The 15,975-nt window shown below is 35.8% G+C and overlaps 2 protein-coding genes across 2 annotated transcripts in view; one reads left to right on the forward strand and one right to left on the reverse strand.

Annotated features, from left to right (window-relative positions):
• The window catches only part of IDE (insulin degrading enzyme), a 70,951-nt gene that overhangs the window by 8,868 nt on the left and 46,108 nt on the right, over window positions 1-15,975 (reverse strand). Inside the window, exons 14-19 of the mRNA XM_015811289.1 lie at window positions 14,535-14,617; window positions 7,548-7,692; window positions 4,540-4,650; window positions 3,714-3,834; window positions 1,294-1,385; window positions 83-194 (exon numbers count right to left, since the gene is read on the reverse strand). Coding sequence (XP_015666775.1) covers window positions 83-194; window positions 1,294-1,385; window positions 3,714-3,834; window positions 4,540-4,650; window positions 7,548-7,692; window positions 14,535-14,617 — 664 coding nt within the window. The remainder of the gene's footprint in view (window positions 1-82; window positions 195-1,293; window positions 1,386-3,713; window positions 3,835-4,539; window positions 4,651-7,547; window positions 7,693-14,534; window positions 14,618-15,975) is intronic.
• On the forward strand, window positions 8,573-8,979 carry LOC107283396 (40S ribosomal protein S29). The gene has a single exon (XM_015811290.1). It carries the CDS (start codon window positions 8,573-8,575, stop codon window positions 8,741-8,743), a length of 171 nt encoding a protein of 56 aa, XP_015666776.1. The 3' UTR covers window positions 8,744-8,979.

Below are 15,975 nucleotides of genomic sequence, written 5' to 3' on the forward strand. Positions count from 1 at the left end.
TTGTCCTTTGTTGCAAGCTATAGTTTATGTACTATGAAATTTGAAATGAAGCACTTTATAGCTGAGAAACTAAACCACTTACTATCAGGCAGCTGTACTTCCCTATATCTTACTAACTGGCTGGGAAGCAGAGGTTTTGTATGAGCATGCTCAATGAGTGTATCTTCAACCATTTGCATAATTCCTAATGCAGCCTGTAAAAGAAGAAATTCATTGCAGATTTTATTCATTGCATGATCATTCTTCATCTGTCTGTGACAACAGTAGAAGGGTAACAGATTTGACAGCAACAGCAAAATTAGGAATGAGAAAGGAGATGCTCCCTTGCAAATATTAAGTCTGAAAGTTGAAACCATACATATGAATGCTACTCAGCATTCAGAAATGAAAGGGAGAATTCCTGCATATATTTGCATTATATTTAAAATATAAAAAGCTTAAAAACATTTACACACATTCATTGCATGCTTAAATTCTGTTCTCAGTTTCTTAATATTTAAGATGAAAATGTTCTTTTATCATCCTTTTCATTTATGATAAATCTGCCAATGTATTCCTGCCTCACCCTCCTTGATTTGCATGAGCTGTATGATTTTATACTACTCTGTTTCCCCCAGTTTTGTGCACATTTATTTGTGCAGATTTATTTGAATTAACATTTCCCTAAGGTGCTGGTATGCTTAAATCTCATGCCTGGATCCTGTTTGCTTCATGTGAATGGGACAGTGTAATACAAATAGATTAATACAAAAATTACTTTTATTTTACCATGCAGAAAGGCTAACAACAAAATGGCTAAACGAATTCAGAATCAAAAGTATTTATAAGAGAAACAAGGTGACTTAAAAAAAATTACAAAATAAAATGAAGATGATATAATAAGATGCATGCTAAGATTATAAAGCATCAATCTGAAAAATAATTAATAGTCTCACATTACAATTTTAATATAAAAGAGACGAAACATCTCACATCTCAATTATATGTTTATTTGGAAATATATCCTATTAAATGTAATAAACATCAATCCAAATGAATGGATTTTGCAGAATTATTAGAAAAGCTAATTATTGCATATCCAAATTGTCCTAGAAGATGAAAGCATATGCAAGATGCAACACAAAAATAACTGAAATTAGCTATCCTCAGCATGAAACATATAATGCCCATTTTACAAAATATGTACCTTGTGCCAATGCTATATAACTATCCTCCAATTTATTTATAATAAATTTACTGTTATTAATATTGCAATATTGAACATTAAGGAACTAAAAGCACATCAAAACCAACCTGTTTTGTTATATTGCCATGGAGAAGTGCTTCAATATGTAACCGTGACAACAGTTGTGAAATAAAGGCCTTGAGGCGAGGAAGAGTGACATCTATAATAGATATGTAGATATTTAGAATCAAATGCATTTTCCATTTGAAGGAGAGAAAAAAAATGCACTATCTTAAGATACAATGTATTTCTTAGCTGTAAGTAGAAAGAAAGAAAATATAATAATCAACAAAAGATAGCAAGTGTTTTCTTCACAAATATTCATATTTGGGAATTGTTCCAACACTACCTTTCTGTGCCCACAGTACGCCTTGCTCAGAATTCATATCTGGTTTGACCCAGATTTCAATGTGAAAAAGGCGAAACTTTCAGTACAATCAAACTAAACATACATCCATCTTCAAAATTAGTCATTCACATGATAGTCGAAAACAAAGTTCAAGCTGTTACTGACTAAAGAATATAGCTGTCATGGTTCCGATGGATGAAACCCATTAAAGAACTTCAAAGCAAGAATTCTTCCTTAAAGAACATTTTATTCAGGAAACAAAGTATAGGCACTACATAGTTAAACCCAATGCTAGATTCCCTCCCCCCAGATACAAAGTAACAAATTGCAAGCCCCACCCCCACAAAGCAGTCATAAATCACATTCTCCAATTAGCCAGGAGCACGGGCTCTCTCCCCAGCTCCTCAGCCTGCCAAAACTATCAGTTTGTGTCCTTGAGTTCCCAGGAGTTGCATTGTTATTATGGCTGAGCTCAAGCATTCACCCCATCCGCCCTTCAACACTTAATTTCTAAACGGAAGAAAAAGCATGTTAAAAGCAAAGTAAAAATGGCTGCATTTTCCATCAGTTGTCAGAGTAGGAACATCCAATGTTACAGCATTGACATCAGCACTCTTGAAAGGTACATAACTGCCCTGACATCTTTGTAACAATGATTAAAAATTGTGGTTATTCTGATATTATATTTTTAGCACACATGTGTATGCTACAAGTATCTTTCCAAATCTTAGTGTATTCTCATTTATGTTGGATATCAAATGCCAGAATTGAGAATTATCAGAATGGTGGTCTAATGTGTCTAGAAGGCACGAAACTGAAGAATGCCATGTTACAACTATTACCTTTAATTCTGGCACATTCATGCCTATATAGGTATACACCTATACACCTTCGCATCTATCTTTCTTTCAGACAGATGCAGACAAACATTTGGTGTAGAGGTTAAGGTACTAGACTGGGAATCTAGAGATCCTGGGTTCTATTGCTTCCTCAAGCATGAAGGTCATCTGGGTGATTTTAGGTCCAGTCATTCTCATTCAGCCCAACTCATCAGACTAAGTTGTTGTGGTGAAAATAGAAGGCCAGAGTATTATGTATGCTGCCTTGAGTGGTACCAAACAAAGACAGACTACAATAGTAATAATATAATACTAATATATGCCTATGGTGCAATCCTAAAACAACTAGAGTACCACTTGAACGCAATCAGCATTGACAAAATCTCCATCATACAATTACAAAAGGCAGCTTTACTTAGAACAGCTTACATCCTGAAACCATATTTTTAATATTATTAAACAACATCTTCCTATCCCAGATCCCTGGGAAGGAAAAATGCCAAATCCAGTCTAAACATCTGGCTGACTGTGCAACCAATTATATACATTTCTATAGATGCTATTTACTATACTGCAATGCATTCAGTGGGATATGCATTCTAAATCCAATCATTTCACATATTTTGATAGAACCTGTTTTATGTTTGACTTCTAACTACAATTTACCTGAAGTAATTAGCCATCAATAAAAATGAAGAAAACTATACACGTAGTCCAGATTAATCAACTTCCTACTGTTACAGACAAGCATAGTGTGAAAGATAGGAAACCAAAACCAAACACAAGCTAGGTAGAGGTAAGAAAGGAATCAACTCTTTTAGTAAGGAAATCCTGTCTTTCTTCATCATCAAACTCTAACTCACGAAGCTTCTAATTCTAAGATGAATATGGGATGAGATAGCAAAAAAAGATTGTCACATTTTGTAAATCATGTTTATCATGTAGATTCTATACTTTTTTCCTATACATAGTAAGACGACAGCTATACTCAATCTCAATTGTAAAGAAAAACTGTATTTAAATAATAGTTAAAAAACAAATGGACACCAATGTCCAAAATTAATTTTAAAGCTTGTATTGTTTGCTGAAATTCATAAATTGATTTCTATACATTTACTGTCACAGTCATGGAAAAACAGAAATTTCTCCATATTTGTTTCAACTTCCTCACAACAATCATAATAATTGTTGCTCCTCACAACAATCCATGGGACCTTTGGACATATTTCCTTTAAAGTAAACCAAATTAACATACCAAGTAACATAGAAAACATGCAATTTAGATTTGGCAAAAACTTACCATCTAAAGCTTCTTTTAATTCATTTTTGGTCCAGGCAACTTCTGTCATTAAGAGCTGAAGGTAATACATTGCATGCTCATGTGGCTGTTCAGCTCGAAAGTTGTTGAGTGATCGCATATACTATTGAAGTAAAACAAAAGCCAAGGCAAAATAATGTAACTTTTCAAGAAACCTCACTGATTTAATCACTTTTATACTCAAAATAAGCATTCAAATAAAATATAGAAGGAAATATGGCTCCCTCTTCATCAAGACCTGAAATCAGGAAGTGAGATTGGTTAATAAAACAACCTTAAAATTGCACAAAGGGTAGCATTTAATACTGGGGCTCAATAATTGTAAGCAAGTACTTGCATAGGCTGGAGTCTGGGGAATAGCAAACGAATACATTATTTTCCAGTCTGTCCCCACTCTTTGAATCAGAGTAAAAACAAAAGCATCACAGAACATTTTCAATGGTTAAAAGGATATGGCTGGGGAATCAGGAAGACACTGCCATGAGTGAAAAATCTATCTCTAATAAAAGGAATGATTCCTTTTATTCCATTTATTCATACCATGGATTCCTAGCCTTTTGCAAACTGAAGACTTAAGGATCACAGTTTATATTATCAACTCAGAAATTAGTCACTGATTAGTAAAGATTAAGTTTATAGGATTTTAACTTAAGTTTTAGAGCTATGCATTGTGCCCACCATCCTGTCCTCTTCTACAAATATTCATTTATATGGTACAGAAATAGAACAATTCATGTTTAATGACTTTCCTTTTTCACAGATAGGGTGTTTCCCATTCTAATAGGATCAAACTTTTCAGATGGCTTACCGCCTCCTTGATAATTTCGAATCGCTTTTCATCAATCTCGAAGGTAGCCATTTTCTCAATAATCTTCTTCAGCAGAATATGTTGCTTGTCATTATAACCTTTTACAGAAAGCTATACAAAGAAAATATGTAAGTGGTTGTATACTTTAGCTAGGCCTTCCATCCATTAAAAGACAAGATCTCCAATGAAAGCAATAGGTGCCGGCTAGCATGGGGAAATTCTCTCCTTCAAATCAATAGAAATCCAGTTTAATCTTTAATTGCACGATATTACATATATCAGAGTTCCCCAACATTTCCGGCTTTGTGGACCGGCCGGGGGGGGGGAAGGGATGCTTTGTGCAAGCGGTTGGCAAGTGCCCATGCAGCTCTATTTGCGCAACAATGTGCATGCACGCTTACTGCTCACACAAATGGAGCACATGCACACTGCTTGCGCAAGTGAGGATGCACGCAGGTATGCACATTGCAAACCCCTAGTGGGCTGTGGCCCACAGGTTGGGGATCCCTGACATATATGACATAATGATTTCTCTTTCTCTGAACTTAGTCGACGTAAACATAGTGGGGTTTAGATTACAATGGAAAATATATTGTACCATGTTATAAAGCAAAGTTTAATGTGGTGGTATCCAAACTGGTTAGTGGGGAAAAAAACAAAACTTCTTTATAGTTTTTTGGATTTAGTATTTTTAAAAAACTATGACTGAGGAAAGAGTAAACAAACTTAGCTATTTCCCTTCAAATAAAGACTAGAAGTACTTTAAGACCTTATTATTACAGCAAAATATGGGGAAAAAACTTTCCACTCCAATGTTTGCTAACATAGAACACTTCACAAAGTTCTTATTAAGGTAAAGCAGAGTATCAGAATATTTAATTCATGGAATATGAGAGATTACTAAACTACAATACTTCATAAAGTGGTTAATTGCAAACCATATAAATGTTTTAACAGTGTCATTTAAAGTTATATTAATAATCTATATTATTATTATTCCTCACACTGAATAAAAAAGTGTTTGCATAAATAAGTGAAGAATGGATGTTTCATTCTTCTAGTAAGTTGGACATCCAGTTATATTGTAATACAGAAATAATTAAGCATAAAAACTGAAGTACACCTTTTAATAGAACAAAGCTCCAGTCTCTGAATATAACTTTTTAAAATGAATATGATACAAGAAAAATTAAAATGTCATTGTAGATGAATTAAGAACCAATTTTATCTTTGTTGATCCCAGTCTGTGATCCAAAAATATAAGGTACAGTAACACTGCTGAAGCAAAATAGTTTAGATGCAGGTACAGCATTTCAAGTTTAAATTGTATTTTAGTTACAACACAAGAGACTATTATAGATCAAAGTTAAATTATTAGTTTTTTGGTGCTGAGGTTTTTTTTTCCTTGCAGATATTTCATTGTCAGGCTAGGGATCATCACCAATGGAGGGTAGGTTTGCTGGCTGTTTATATACAGTATATTGTATCTTGCCCTACCTGTAGTGGATGCTTCCACCTTGATTATTCTTTAATTAAGGTAGTCTTAGAAGCTAAGTATTCAGCCATATCAGCCTTCAATAGACACAAACAGCCTACAACACATGCCATCTAGCAACCAACATGCAAGAAACCATCAAAGAAAAAATCACACACCCCAGCAAAAGTGCCTGGGCAAGTTACAAACAGCCAGAATACTTCATTCTTCTTTGTACTGCTTCCTAGCCTGGTAATAAAATGTCTGCAAGAAAATAACCAAAGTCAAAGAGCACCAAGAACCCATTTTTAACTCAATTTTATAATACTCCATATTATATAACATATTATACTCCATATAATACACACTTCTTTTGAAACATTTTTTCAAACAATGATGTTAAACTCTTCAAAGTGACAATTAAAATATTAAACAAAACGGATATTTATATCAACAAATAAACTCAATTTATAATACTCAAGCAATTTTTCTATAGCCAATAATGCAGTTAGTGGTATTTAGTTCAGTCAATGTTTAACAAAGTAGACTCTATCCTGCAAAAGTTCATGCCTCAATATACATATTAGACTAACACCACAGGACACTCTTATTTATTTTTAGTGTAAAGTATCTAAAAGACTAATAGTTTAAAAAAAGTCGAAGTAATACTTTCCAGGATATTAAATACATAGAGATGCATAAAGAAATGTATTACAAAGCACTATATGGTCACAAAAAGCACTCCAATCATAGCTAAATGAAGCGTCTCTGTCCAGACACTTTCAGGCAAGAGAGAGATGCAAGAGAACACAGAACTGGTAACTGTTATGCAAAAAAATATTGAAAAAGCAAGCATTTTCCAAGTGCATAGCTCTCAACCCATCTCACTTCTTTCTGTTCCATCTTACTTACAAGTATTGCATTCATTCCTGATGCAATGAAATAGCTCAAACCTGAGAGGCGTGCTGCATATGTATACTCTTTTAAATCATCCTTCAACAACCTCATTAACAGGTATGTCATGTTGCAATGGAGAGGGTCAACATAAAGGTAGCGACTAACAAAAAGAAAAAAGGATGCTTTGATACTTTGTGACATGATAATGGATGAAGAAACATGACTGAAGAGTATGTATATGCAGCCTCGTAACCAATATTTCTGGGAATGAAATACTAATGTAAAATAAGGATTTTGTTTCCTCATTAAGATTAATGATTTAACTTCTGGAAGAAAGAAGTAGAATCTGAACTCCAATTTGGGCTAAATTTCATTTAATTTCATTATTTTAACGAATGATATAAAATGAAATGAAAAATCTGAATATGAATGGGAATCTTGAAGACTGAGAATATTTCATGTAAAATTCAAATTATGAGAAATTAGAAATCAAGGTTGAAAAGGGAACTTTAAAATTACCGGTAGATCTTCAATTGGGAAAATCATTTTAAAAAATGCTTCCAGCAAATCAAATTGTTTCTTGATTCATGGAAGTAAATTTAAGACTCTTAAGAGTCTTCTTGATGTTGGTACTTACATACATCCCATAGATGGTATTTTGGAGAGCATAGTTCAAGTCAGCTAGTTCTGCTGCATATGCATACTCGTTGAGGGAGTCTTTGAGTAGTTCAAGGTACAAATAGGCCATGTTACAATGTAAGGGATCCACGTAAGCAAATGGGCTGGAAGAAAACGTTAAAAGTAAGTATGTGATATAAATAATACCAATTCTATAGACCTCAATACTGGATCTCAAGGTACAATGTTAAAAAAAAGTTGATACTTCCTGTTATGAGTACCATCAAGACAACACATGAATATAAAAATATAAAAATGGAGTATTGGTAGCATTGCTACTCTAGATGTATAAAGGTGACACTGGACTTTCATCTGTTCTGAACACATTTCAGATTAGACTTTCAGCTAATAATGTTTTTACTACCATTGATCATGGTGTGTTTTTTTGCTATTTTTTGTAATATACTGAGTTTGGTCATATCCAAAAGATGTTGTTTGTTAAATACTTATTTGAAACTACAATATCTGTTTTATTTTCTACGCTTTTTATTAACTATATGAAACAATTAAAATAGGTCATTTTAGATTTTGGAAAACAGAATCACTAATAGAGCAATGAGACTCTACGGCTTTTTGTCATTCAATACTAAGGAAGCAAATGATATCCCTGAACTTGAATGTGGCTGAAACAGTCCGAGATTATAAACAGACAAGATGGAGGTGACGCTGGTCAAGTACTTAGAATAGAAAATTGAATCTGTTCCAAAAACAACTGTACTTCCTTTGAAATATCCCTGTTGCAATGTTGAAAGAGATGCACTATGAGCTAATTATTCATCCGATCTCAAATCAAACTGTTGATCTGACTTCAAAGGTTCAATTCCTGAATGGTTTAAGATCTCTCCCATGTAAGAAATGATTGGTGTTGTGCAGTTTTGTGTTCCAATTTTTTGTGAACCAATGAACTAATTTGTTAGGATGGTCTGCAAATGTGCTGAATTTTTCTAAGTTCATGCTTGTGATAAACACATTAAAAGTCTGGCCATGGGCCACCAGCAACTCTACTGGAGCCACCCCAGGAAGTTCGGGCAGGGCTCGCGCTCCTGCCGCGTCTGCTCCAACCGGCATGGACTGATCCGCAAGTACGGCCTCAACATGTGTCGCCAGTGCTTCCGCCAGTACGCCAAGGACATCGGCTTCATTAAGTTGGATTAATTCTACAATAATAGTTGAAGATGGCTTGAAAAGACATAAAAGGTTGGCACTCTTGGAGGACTGGGCTAGCTGCTGTGCAACTGTATACAATAGAAGTACTGGGTTTTGTTTATTCCAATTATGGCAGTGTTTCCTATTAATATGTTACAACTTCCATAATTCTAGCCTTGTTGACATGTCATCTTTAGCATATATGATTATGAGAATCTATTTTTTTGGTTCTTAAATAAAAAGAATTAAAATCTAAAAAAAAACACATTAAAAGTCTCATTTTATATCTGTCTTATTATTACGATCTTACTTCAAAGACTAATTTGCTGGGCGTGTATGAAATAGCTTTAAATGCAAAAGTACCAAACTGTGGACAGCATTTTAAGTTATGATTTATGTATTTATTAAATTTATATACCACCCATCTACCGTGTTTCCCAAAAATAAGACCTATCCCGAAAATAAGCCCTAGCCTTGATTTTTACGTGTGCACTTAATGTAAGCCCTAGTTAAGATCCCGCCCATTCTCCCACCGTCTGGTTGTATGAGGTGGGGCGAGGTGCACGCATAAAAATCATGCTAGGGCAGGGGTGGGGGTGGAGCTGTCTCGCGTGCCTCGCACCCGCTTACATCAGGACCCCTGCAGCCAGGACTCCCATGCCTCAACATATTCCTCGTATTGCGGCAGCGGAACCACCAGCCCTGTCCATCAGGAGCCTGCATGGCCACTGGCCCACTCCTTCTGGTTGCTGGCAGCCACTTGTGGGAGGCCACGTGGCACATGGCGCCAGTGCTGCCACTCACAGCAGTATGTCATGTGGCACGTTGCGCTGATGCTTCCACTCATGGCAGGACGCCACATGGCGCCTTGTGCCGGTACCGCTGCTCATGCACGCCAAGCACAATGTGTCATGTGGCCTGCTGCAAGTGGTGGCACCAGGGTGACGTGACACGTGGCCTCCTGTTGCGAGCAGTCACAAGCAGCTGCAGAAGAAGTCGGGCAGCGGCACAACAGGTGTCAGGGCGTGGGAGGCATGGCCGCAACAGTCCTGAGCTAAGAGGGTCCCCCCCCCAAAAATAAAACCTAATGCCTCTTTTGGAGGCAAAAAAAAAAATAAGACCAGTTCTTATTTTTGAGGAAACACGGTAAGTGTTTGAAGCAACTCTAGGAGGCTTTTGCAAAAGTGTGTGTGTATATATATATTGATTTTTATGTGTGCACTTAATTTAAATGTTACAATTACCAACATTTTGCAAATTTTACAAAAGTTATTAATCTGCTTTTCTAAATCTAGCTTTTAAAAGCTACTTTAGCAGCTCATTATTTAATTGCTGTTTTTTAATTGGTTGTTCTTTTTGCAGAAGGAAATATAAATACATATTTATATATCATATCAATAAAACCTCAGTGAACTGGATTCAGAGTATAAGAAAAATACTTGTGGAATTTTATTACTAAAATGCAATCATCTTCTATTTTAAGCATACAAGATATGTTTTTTTTGTTCATCTATAGTACCTAAAAAGTTTCTAATATAGTTTTGCAATATCCAGGGAGATAAGATAATCTGCACAGATAGTATTATGATAAAGACAACTCAAAGACTCAAGTCATGTTTCAAGCAACAATACTTCTAAATACCACCAACTTGATGTGAAATGAGGCAGTTTATTGTACAGGAAAGTCTAATTTCTACTTCTTATCTGCATATGTAGCAGTTAAGAGAATACAAAGTTATTATATTGAAATTGTTATAAAAAAAATAAAAGAAACAAGATGCACAATTTCATAACTGAGGGCTGGTAATGCTTCAAATTTAAAATGTTGTAACATTTTAACATTTTTTAACATTCAAATCATTTATCTATTTTTATTTTTAAGAAAAATGGAAATGCCCTGAAAATCATTGCCTCCCTCATAAAGTCTAATGGACAAACTATTCTATCTACGTTTAATAAAAGCTAATCCTCTTGTGCTTACTTTCAGAAAAGTTTGAAGAGTGTTACAGCTGTGTTTCTCAAACTTACTGCTATTATGCACCAGGTAAATGACAGAACATGCACTCAATTAAACACTTATCCTCAACTGTCACCCCTAGGGTAGTCCAGACTAAGAAACCAATGCCTTTATTGTAACAGGGATAGAGAAAGAATCTTGCAGGTCTGAATGTGCTTCTCCCTTCATCACTTTATGCCAGTGTGGAACAAGGAGGGGCTTGTCTGAGACATTTTCTCAAATTACTTTCTTGGCCCAGACTCCGACTCCTTTATCTGATCGTTGTTTTGGTAAGCATTCTTTTTATCTATACACATTTGGAAATTGGACTAGACAAGCATTCTAATCCAGAAGAAGAATCCCTAGGTTTTTGAATAATTTATTGTGATCACACGCTATTCACATTTACTAAATCTGTATTATAACTAATTAGGTAAAGATTTGCTCTGCCCAGTCGTGTCCGGCTCTAGGGGGCAGTCACTCTCTCTTAACTTAACTCCCCTAATAGGGTTGTTGTTGTTGTGGGGAAAATAAGAAGAGGAAGGTGTAATGGATATGTTTGTTACCTTGAATTATTTAAAGGCAGGATATAAACAAATGAAGTGGTCATTAAGCAAGCCAGCTTCCCCAATTGACATTTTCCATCGGAAATCAGCTGGGAAGATTGCAAATTGTAACTATGTGACTGCAGGATGCTGCAACTGATTGTAAATGTGAAGTGGTTCCCAAGTGCCTAAATTGCAATCCTATGACTATGGGTAGTGCAACAGTTGTAAGTGCGAAGATAGCTTGTAAATCAATTTTTCGAGGCCATCGTAACTTTGAACTGTCATTAAACTAATGGTTGTAAGTAACAATTACCTGTATTAAGCAATGATATTCTTTGTTCACGTTCCAGTTAAAGCTGCAACCATCACATCTTTTAATACATTTTTCATCCTACCCATTCCTGCTCTACAGTTCACATAGAAATCATGACTTATAACCACAATTGGAACCAGAATTTTGGTGGTAAGTTGTGATTGCTGTAAGTCAAAGCATCCACACGATCGGACTCAATTTTATGATCATTTTTACAGCAGTCATAAGCGAATCATGTAATCATAAGTGCAAACTCATTCTCCTGAATGGGTGTTTTTTGCCAAAATGGCAAAAAACACAGGAAACTGGCAAAAAAGTTGCAAGCCAGGTTGCCTGACCATAGGACAGTGATGGCGAACCTTTTAGAGACCGAGTGCCCAAACTGCAACCCAAAACCCACTTATTTATCGCCGGGTGCCAGGTGGGCATGGCCCACTGGATGGGCGTGGCTGTGGTCATGGCAGACTGGGTGGGTGTGGCCACCTCGATGTTGCTCGTGGGGAGGGATGCCTGTGGGGGCTGGGCAGGTTTGGGGGAGATCCAGGGAGTCTCTGGCAGATGGGGCGGTGGGCAGGAGGCTCATCCTGAGGGGTGAGGCAAGGCAAGGCAGGGCGGAGGTGCCATTGTCACAGGGCAAGGTGAGGCAGGGACCGGGGTGGCTGCTGCCTGACATCATCGGCCCCCGCACACAGAGGCCAGCAAGCGCATAGAGGTTGATAGTGTCTGTCAGCAACTACAGGCTGCCGGCGCACTCTGGGGCTCCGCAGCCTGCCCCCAGCAGTTCAGAGAAGCCGCCTCTGAGCTGGACAGCCGGCCAACAGCTGAGGAGGCGATGCAGTGGGTCGTGCCCGGGAAAAAGAGAGCATGTGAGGGAGAGATGGGGGGGAGGGAAACCAGCCATGCTGGGATGTATCTGGCCATGTGGGACCTCGGCGAGTTAGCAGGTGGCTGGTTGAAGAGGGACAGTTGCCATCTCCAGGGCATGGTGCGCGTGCCCACAGAGAGGGCTCTGAGTGCCGCCTCTGGCACGCGTGCCATAGGTTCGCCACCACTGCCATAGGACATTGCAAGCAGCTATAAATGTGAGTGGGTTGCCAGATATTGTGGACAAATTGATTATACTGTATAAATATACAAATACATGCATTCACTTTTACATAAGCTACTCCTCAGTCCAATTCCATCTTTCTTATCTAGTCTATTCTCATTTAAACTACTGAGGTTCTCATAATCTTCACATTTTTCTTCCTTTTGTAAAACCATAAATGTTGGAAACAATAAAAAGACTACTCAGCAAAAACTAACTCTCAGTTTAAGGAATAGTTTCTATTTCTGTTTTATGTCCCATTAGAAAAACAATATTCTATAATACAGAAAACACCATTTCAGGATGTTAAATCATCCAGATTTCTTTTCTATATTTCTTCAAAAGCAAAGGTCATAAAAATGGGCAATATCAACTTTTTTTGAAACTTAATAATTTTTCTAAGTTTTCCTGGGAGACAAGATAAGCTTATATTACTAAATTCTGAACACAGTATTCAATCACTATATAAATGAGGCAATGTATTAGAAGATTGGTTTGCTACATCTATGTGTTGGGAATTATAAAACAATTCAAGCATACCCAGCAAGGAGATACAACAAGGTTCATTGGAAGGAGGTAATTTCAAAAAAAGTAGACAATGCAAATACACAGGAGGAACTGGACGTTCAAAGAGACTTTCTAAATATTGTATTATTTTCTACCAGCAAACAAGCAATTTTCTTACAAGCAACATGCAATTTTTGAAGTACCACAAAATCTCCTATTTCCAAAGGCTATATAATACAACACAAAAATAGATTTTCTTCTCTCTGAAAAATGATTGCTCAAATCTAAAGCTCAACTTTGTTCATTTTTCCAACATTATTTTACTGATTTTTGTCAAGTTATCTTTTTAATATGTGCATTTGTTGTATGCAATTTTTTCTATCGCAAAATGTTTTCCCACCTGGAACGCATTTTATGTAAACTTTTCCCTAATGTAAACAGTTTAGCAGAAAAGATCAAGAAAAAGTGTAAGTATTTAATTGTGTTTCAATTTATATATTGGGGTGGGCAATGTAAGTTAGAATTTCTACACTATTCCTCCCCTCTATGCACCAGCACCAGTCATAAACCAACTGGAATTATTAATTATTCCAATACTCTGACAAATCCACCAGCTTCATATTATTTCTCTTTAATAAATATATGTGTATGTGTGTATGTGTGTGTGTGTGTGTGTATGTATGTATGTATGTATGTATGTATGTATGTATGTGAAAGATGGAAGCATTACTCTTCTGGAAAAAGAACTGCTAACATGATAATAAATTCTTACACCATTAATTTGTAAATTAATGTTCTTACATTTGCATAATAAGGTCAATCAAGATGTCATTCTTCAGTAATTAATTAAGATCCCTTGAAAAAATCTACTGAATAATCTCTGAGGATGAAAAAATTCTAACAACAAATCAAATGAAGGCAGCAATCACAATGGCTACAGATCTGTCCTGTTGTTAAGAAATCTAACAAAAGATATCTAGCAAGTTCAAGTGCACATATCCAAGATGAATTTTTCATATGTAGAAAAGCTCCATCTAGGTACTACTTACTGTGATTTGTTTCAAGGGGAAAGGAGAGCAGAATAGAGAGGTCTGAATTCAGACCTCTGCTTTCAAGTAAAAGCTCCTGGATCATGTTTTCATCCTCTGGGAAACACTGCACAAAATTAGGCCAAGGCTGCACATATCAAATGCTGGTTTGAGGCAGAAGGTATGGATAGGCAATTTTGGTTATACAAAGAAACCAATTCCATAGGTGTACCAAGTTACATAAAATCTACTTACTAAATAAATATATATAATTTACCATATTTAATATGAACAAATATAAACATAAACATGTTTGCCTACCTGAAAAATTCAAAGTTGAGACAAGCTTTAGGAAGGAAAAATTTGTCATCTTGCTTGAACCACAGTTTGCACATAGCAGTATCCTGCATTTAAGAAAAAGAACATTTTCCATTAAAAGCCTCTATTTTCATTATTTTAATGTTTAATATTTGTTAAATAGACAGAGCTCACTCTAGATAACCTAATGTAAATAAGTCCAATAAGTCTCAGTAAAACGCCTTTTCTCATACTACCCAATTTTAATGCATGATGTTACAGAACAAAGGTATTAATGAGAATATGGAGGAATTTATCAGTATCCCTTTCTTTGTAGTAGATTATAGCAATGTACTGTTATCAGGTGAAGCCCTTGAAGACTACTCAGAACATTCAGAATGCACAAGCAAAAGCAGCTATGTGCATTAACTGGTTCATTCATGTAATACCTTACTCTCAATGATTTATGCCCATCCACTAAGGTCAGAAAGAGAGGACTGTCTCTAGGTCCTTCTCTTATGGAATGACATCTTCAAATTCAATGGACTAGGACTCCTCAGCAGCTATTCTGTCTCTGGAACAGCATTTCTCCAGAGATAAATCAGCACTCATGGTCCTGAATTTTCAAAAAGACAAAATGTCCTGGTTTTTTCAGGGTTTAATAGATGAACTTTTTCCTCCCTGCAGGAGAATGTATGTATGTGAATTATTGCTAGTGGCAATTCAAGATATTTTTTTTATTGGAGTGCCTTATATGTCCAACTAGTAAATATTCCTGCACGTATGATTACATTTGTCCATATATTTGTATCTACATAGAAAAAAAGTCAGATCTTAAGATCTACAGGAACAGTATGGAATATGATTGTTCTACCAACCATAATTTTGAGAAGGAAAACAGAGAGAGAAGGAAGACTAGTTGGAATAACGATAAGTGAATCTTAGGTAAGGTTAGAGTTTATTTACTAAATATTTGATTCACATTATATTGAGATAAATTGTTATTTAAAAAGGGAATTTTACACACTCCTTATCATTTGAACTTTATATGTAGCACTATTTAAAATGGAATATTTATTAACACTAAAAGGTCAGCCAAATACCACTTAATATAATGCCCATTTATAGCATACCATTTTAAACCCAACTACTGTATAAAAAATTAAGATGCCTCTTTTTCTTTCAAAACGTTGTTAGATTGATCCTTTCACCAAATAATTTCAGTATGGATTCAAGTAGCATTATGGAAGGCTTACTTTTAAATTTAAAAAAAAACATATTTTTAAAAGTTTCTGAAAACATACATTTGTTTTACAAGCATGAAAAGACACACAACCCATAGATACAGAAAGATAGATGTACACACAGGCACAGAGATAGATTTACACACAGGCACAGAGATAGATTTTATATATGCATGTATATGTATATCAGTTATGTATGTAACCTTTGGAGTCAGACTCCT

This window comes from Protobothrops mucrosquamatus, unplaced genomic scaffold (assembly GCF_001527695.2).
Source record: "Protobothrops mucrosquamatus isolate PMUCROS unplaced genomic scaffold, P.Mucros_1.0 scaffold36, whole genome shotgun sequence".
NCBI classification, from domain to species: Eukaryota; Metazoa; Chordata; class Lepidosauria; order Squamata; family Viperidae; genus Protobothrops; species Protobothrops mucrosquamatus.

Coding starts and splice junctions, on each gene's coding strand:
- LOC107283396 (XM_015811290.1), top strand. CDS start 8,573: ATGGGCCACCAGCAACTCTACTGGAGCCACCCCAGGAAGTTCGGGCAG.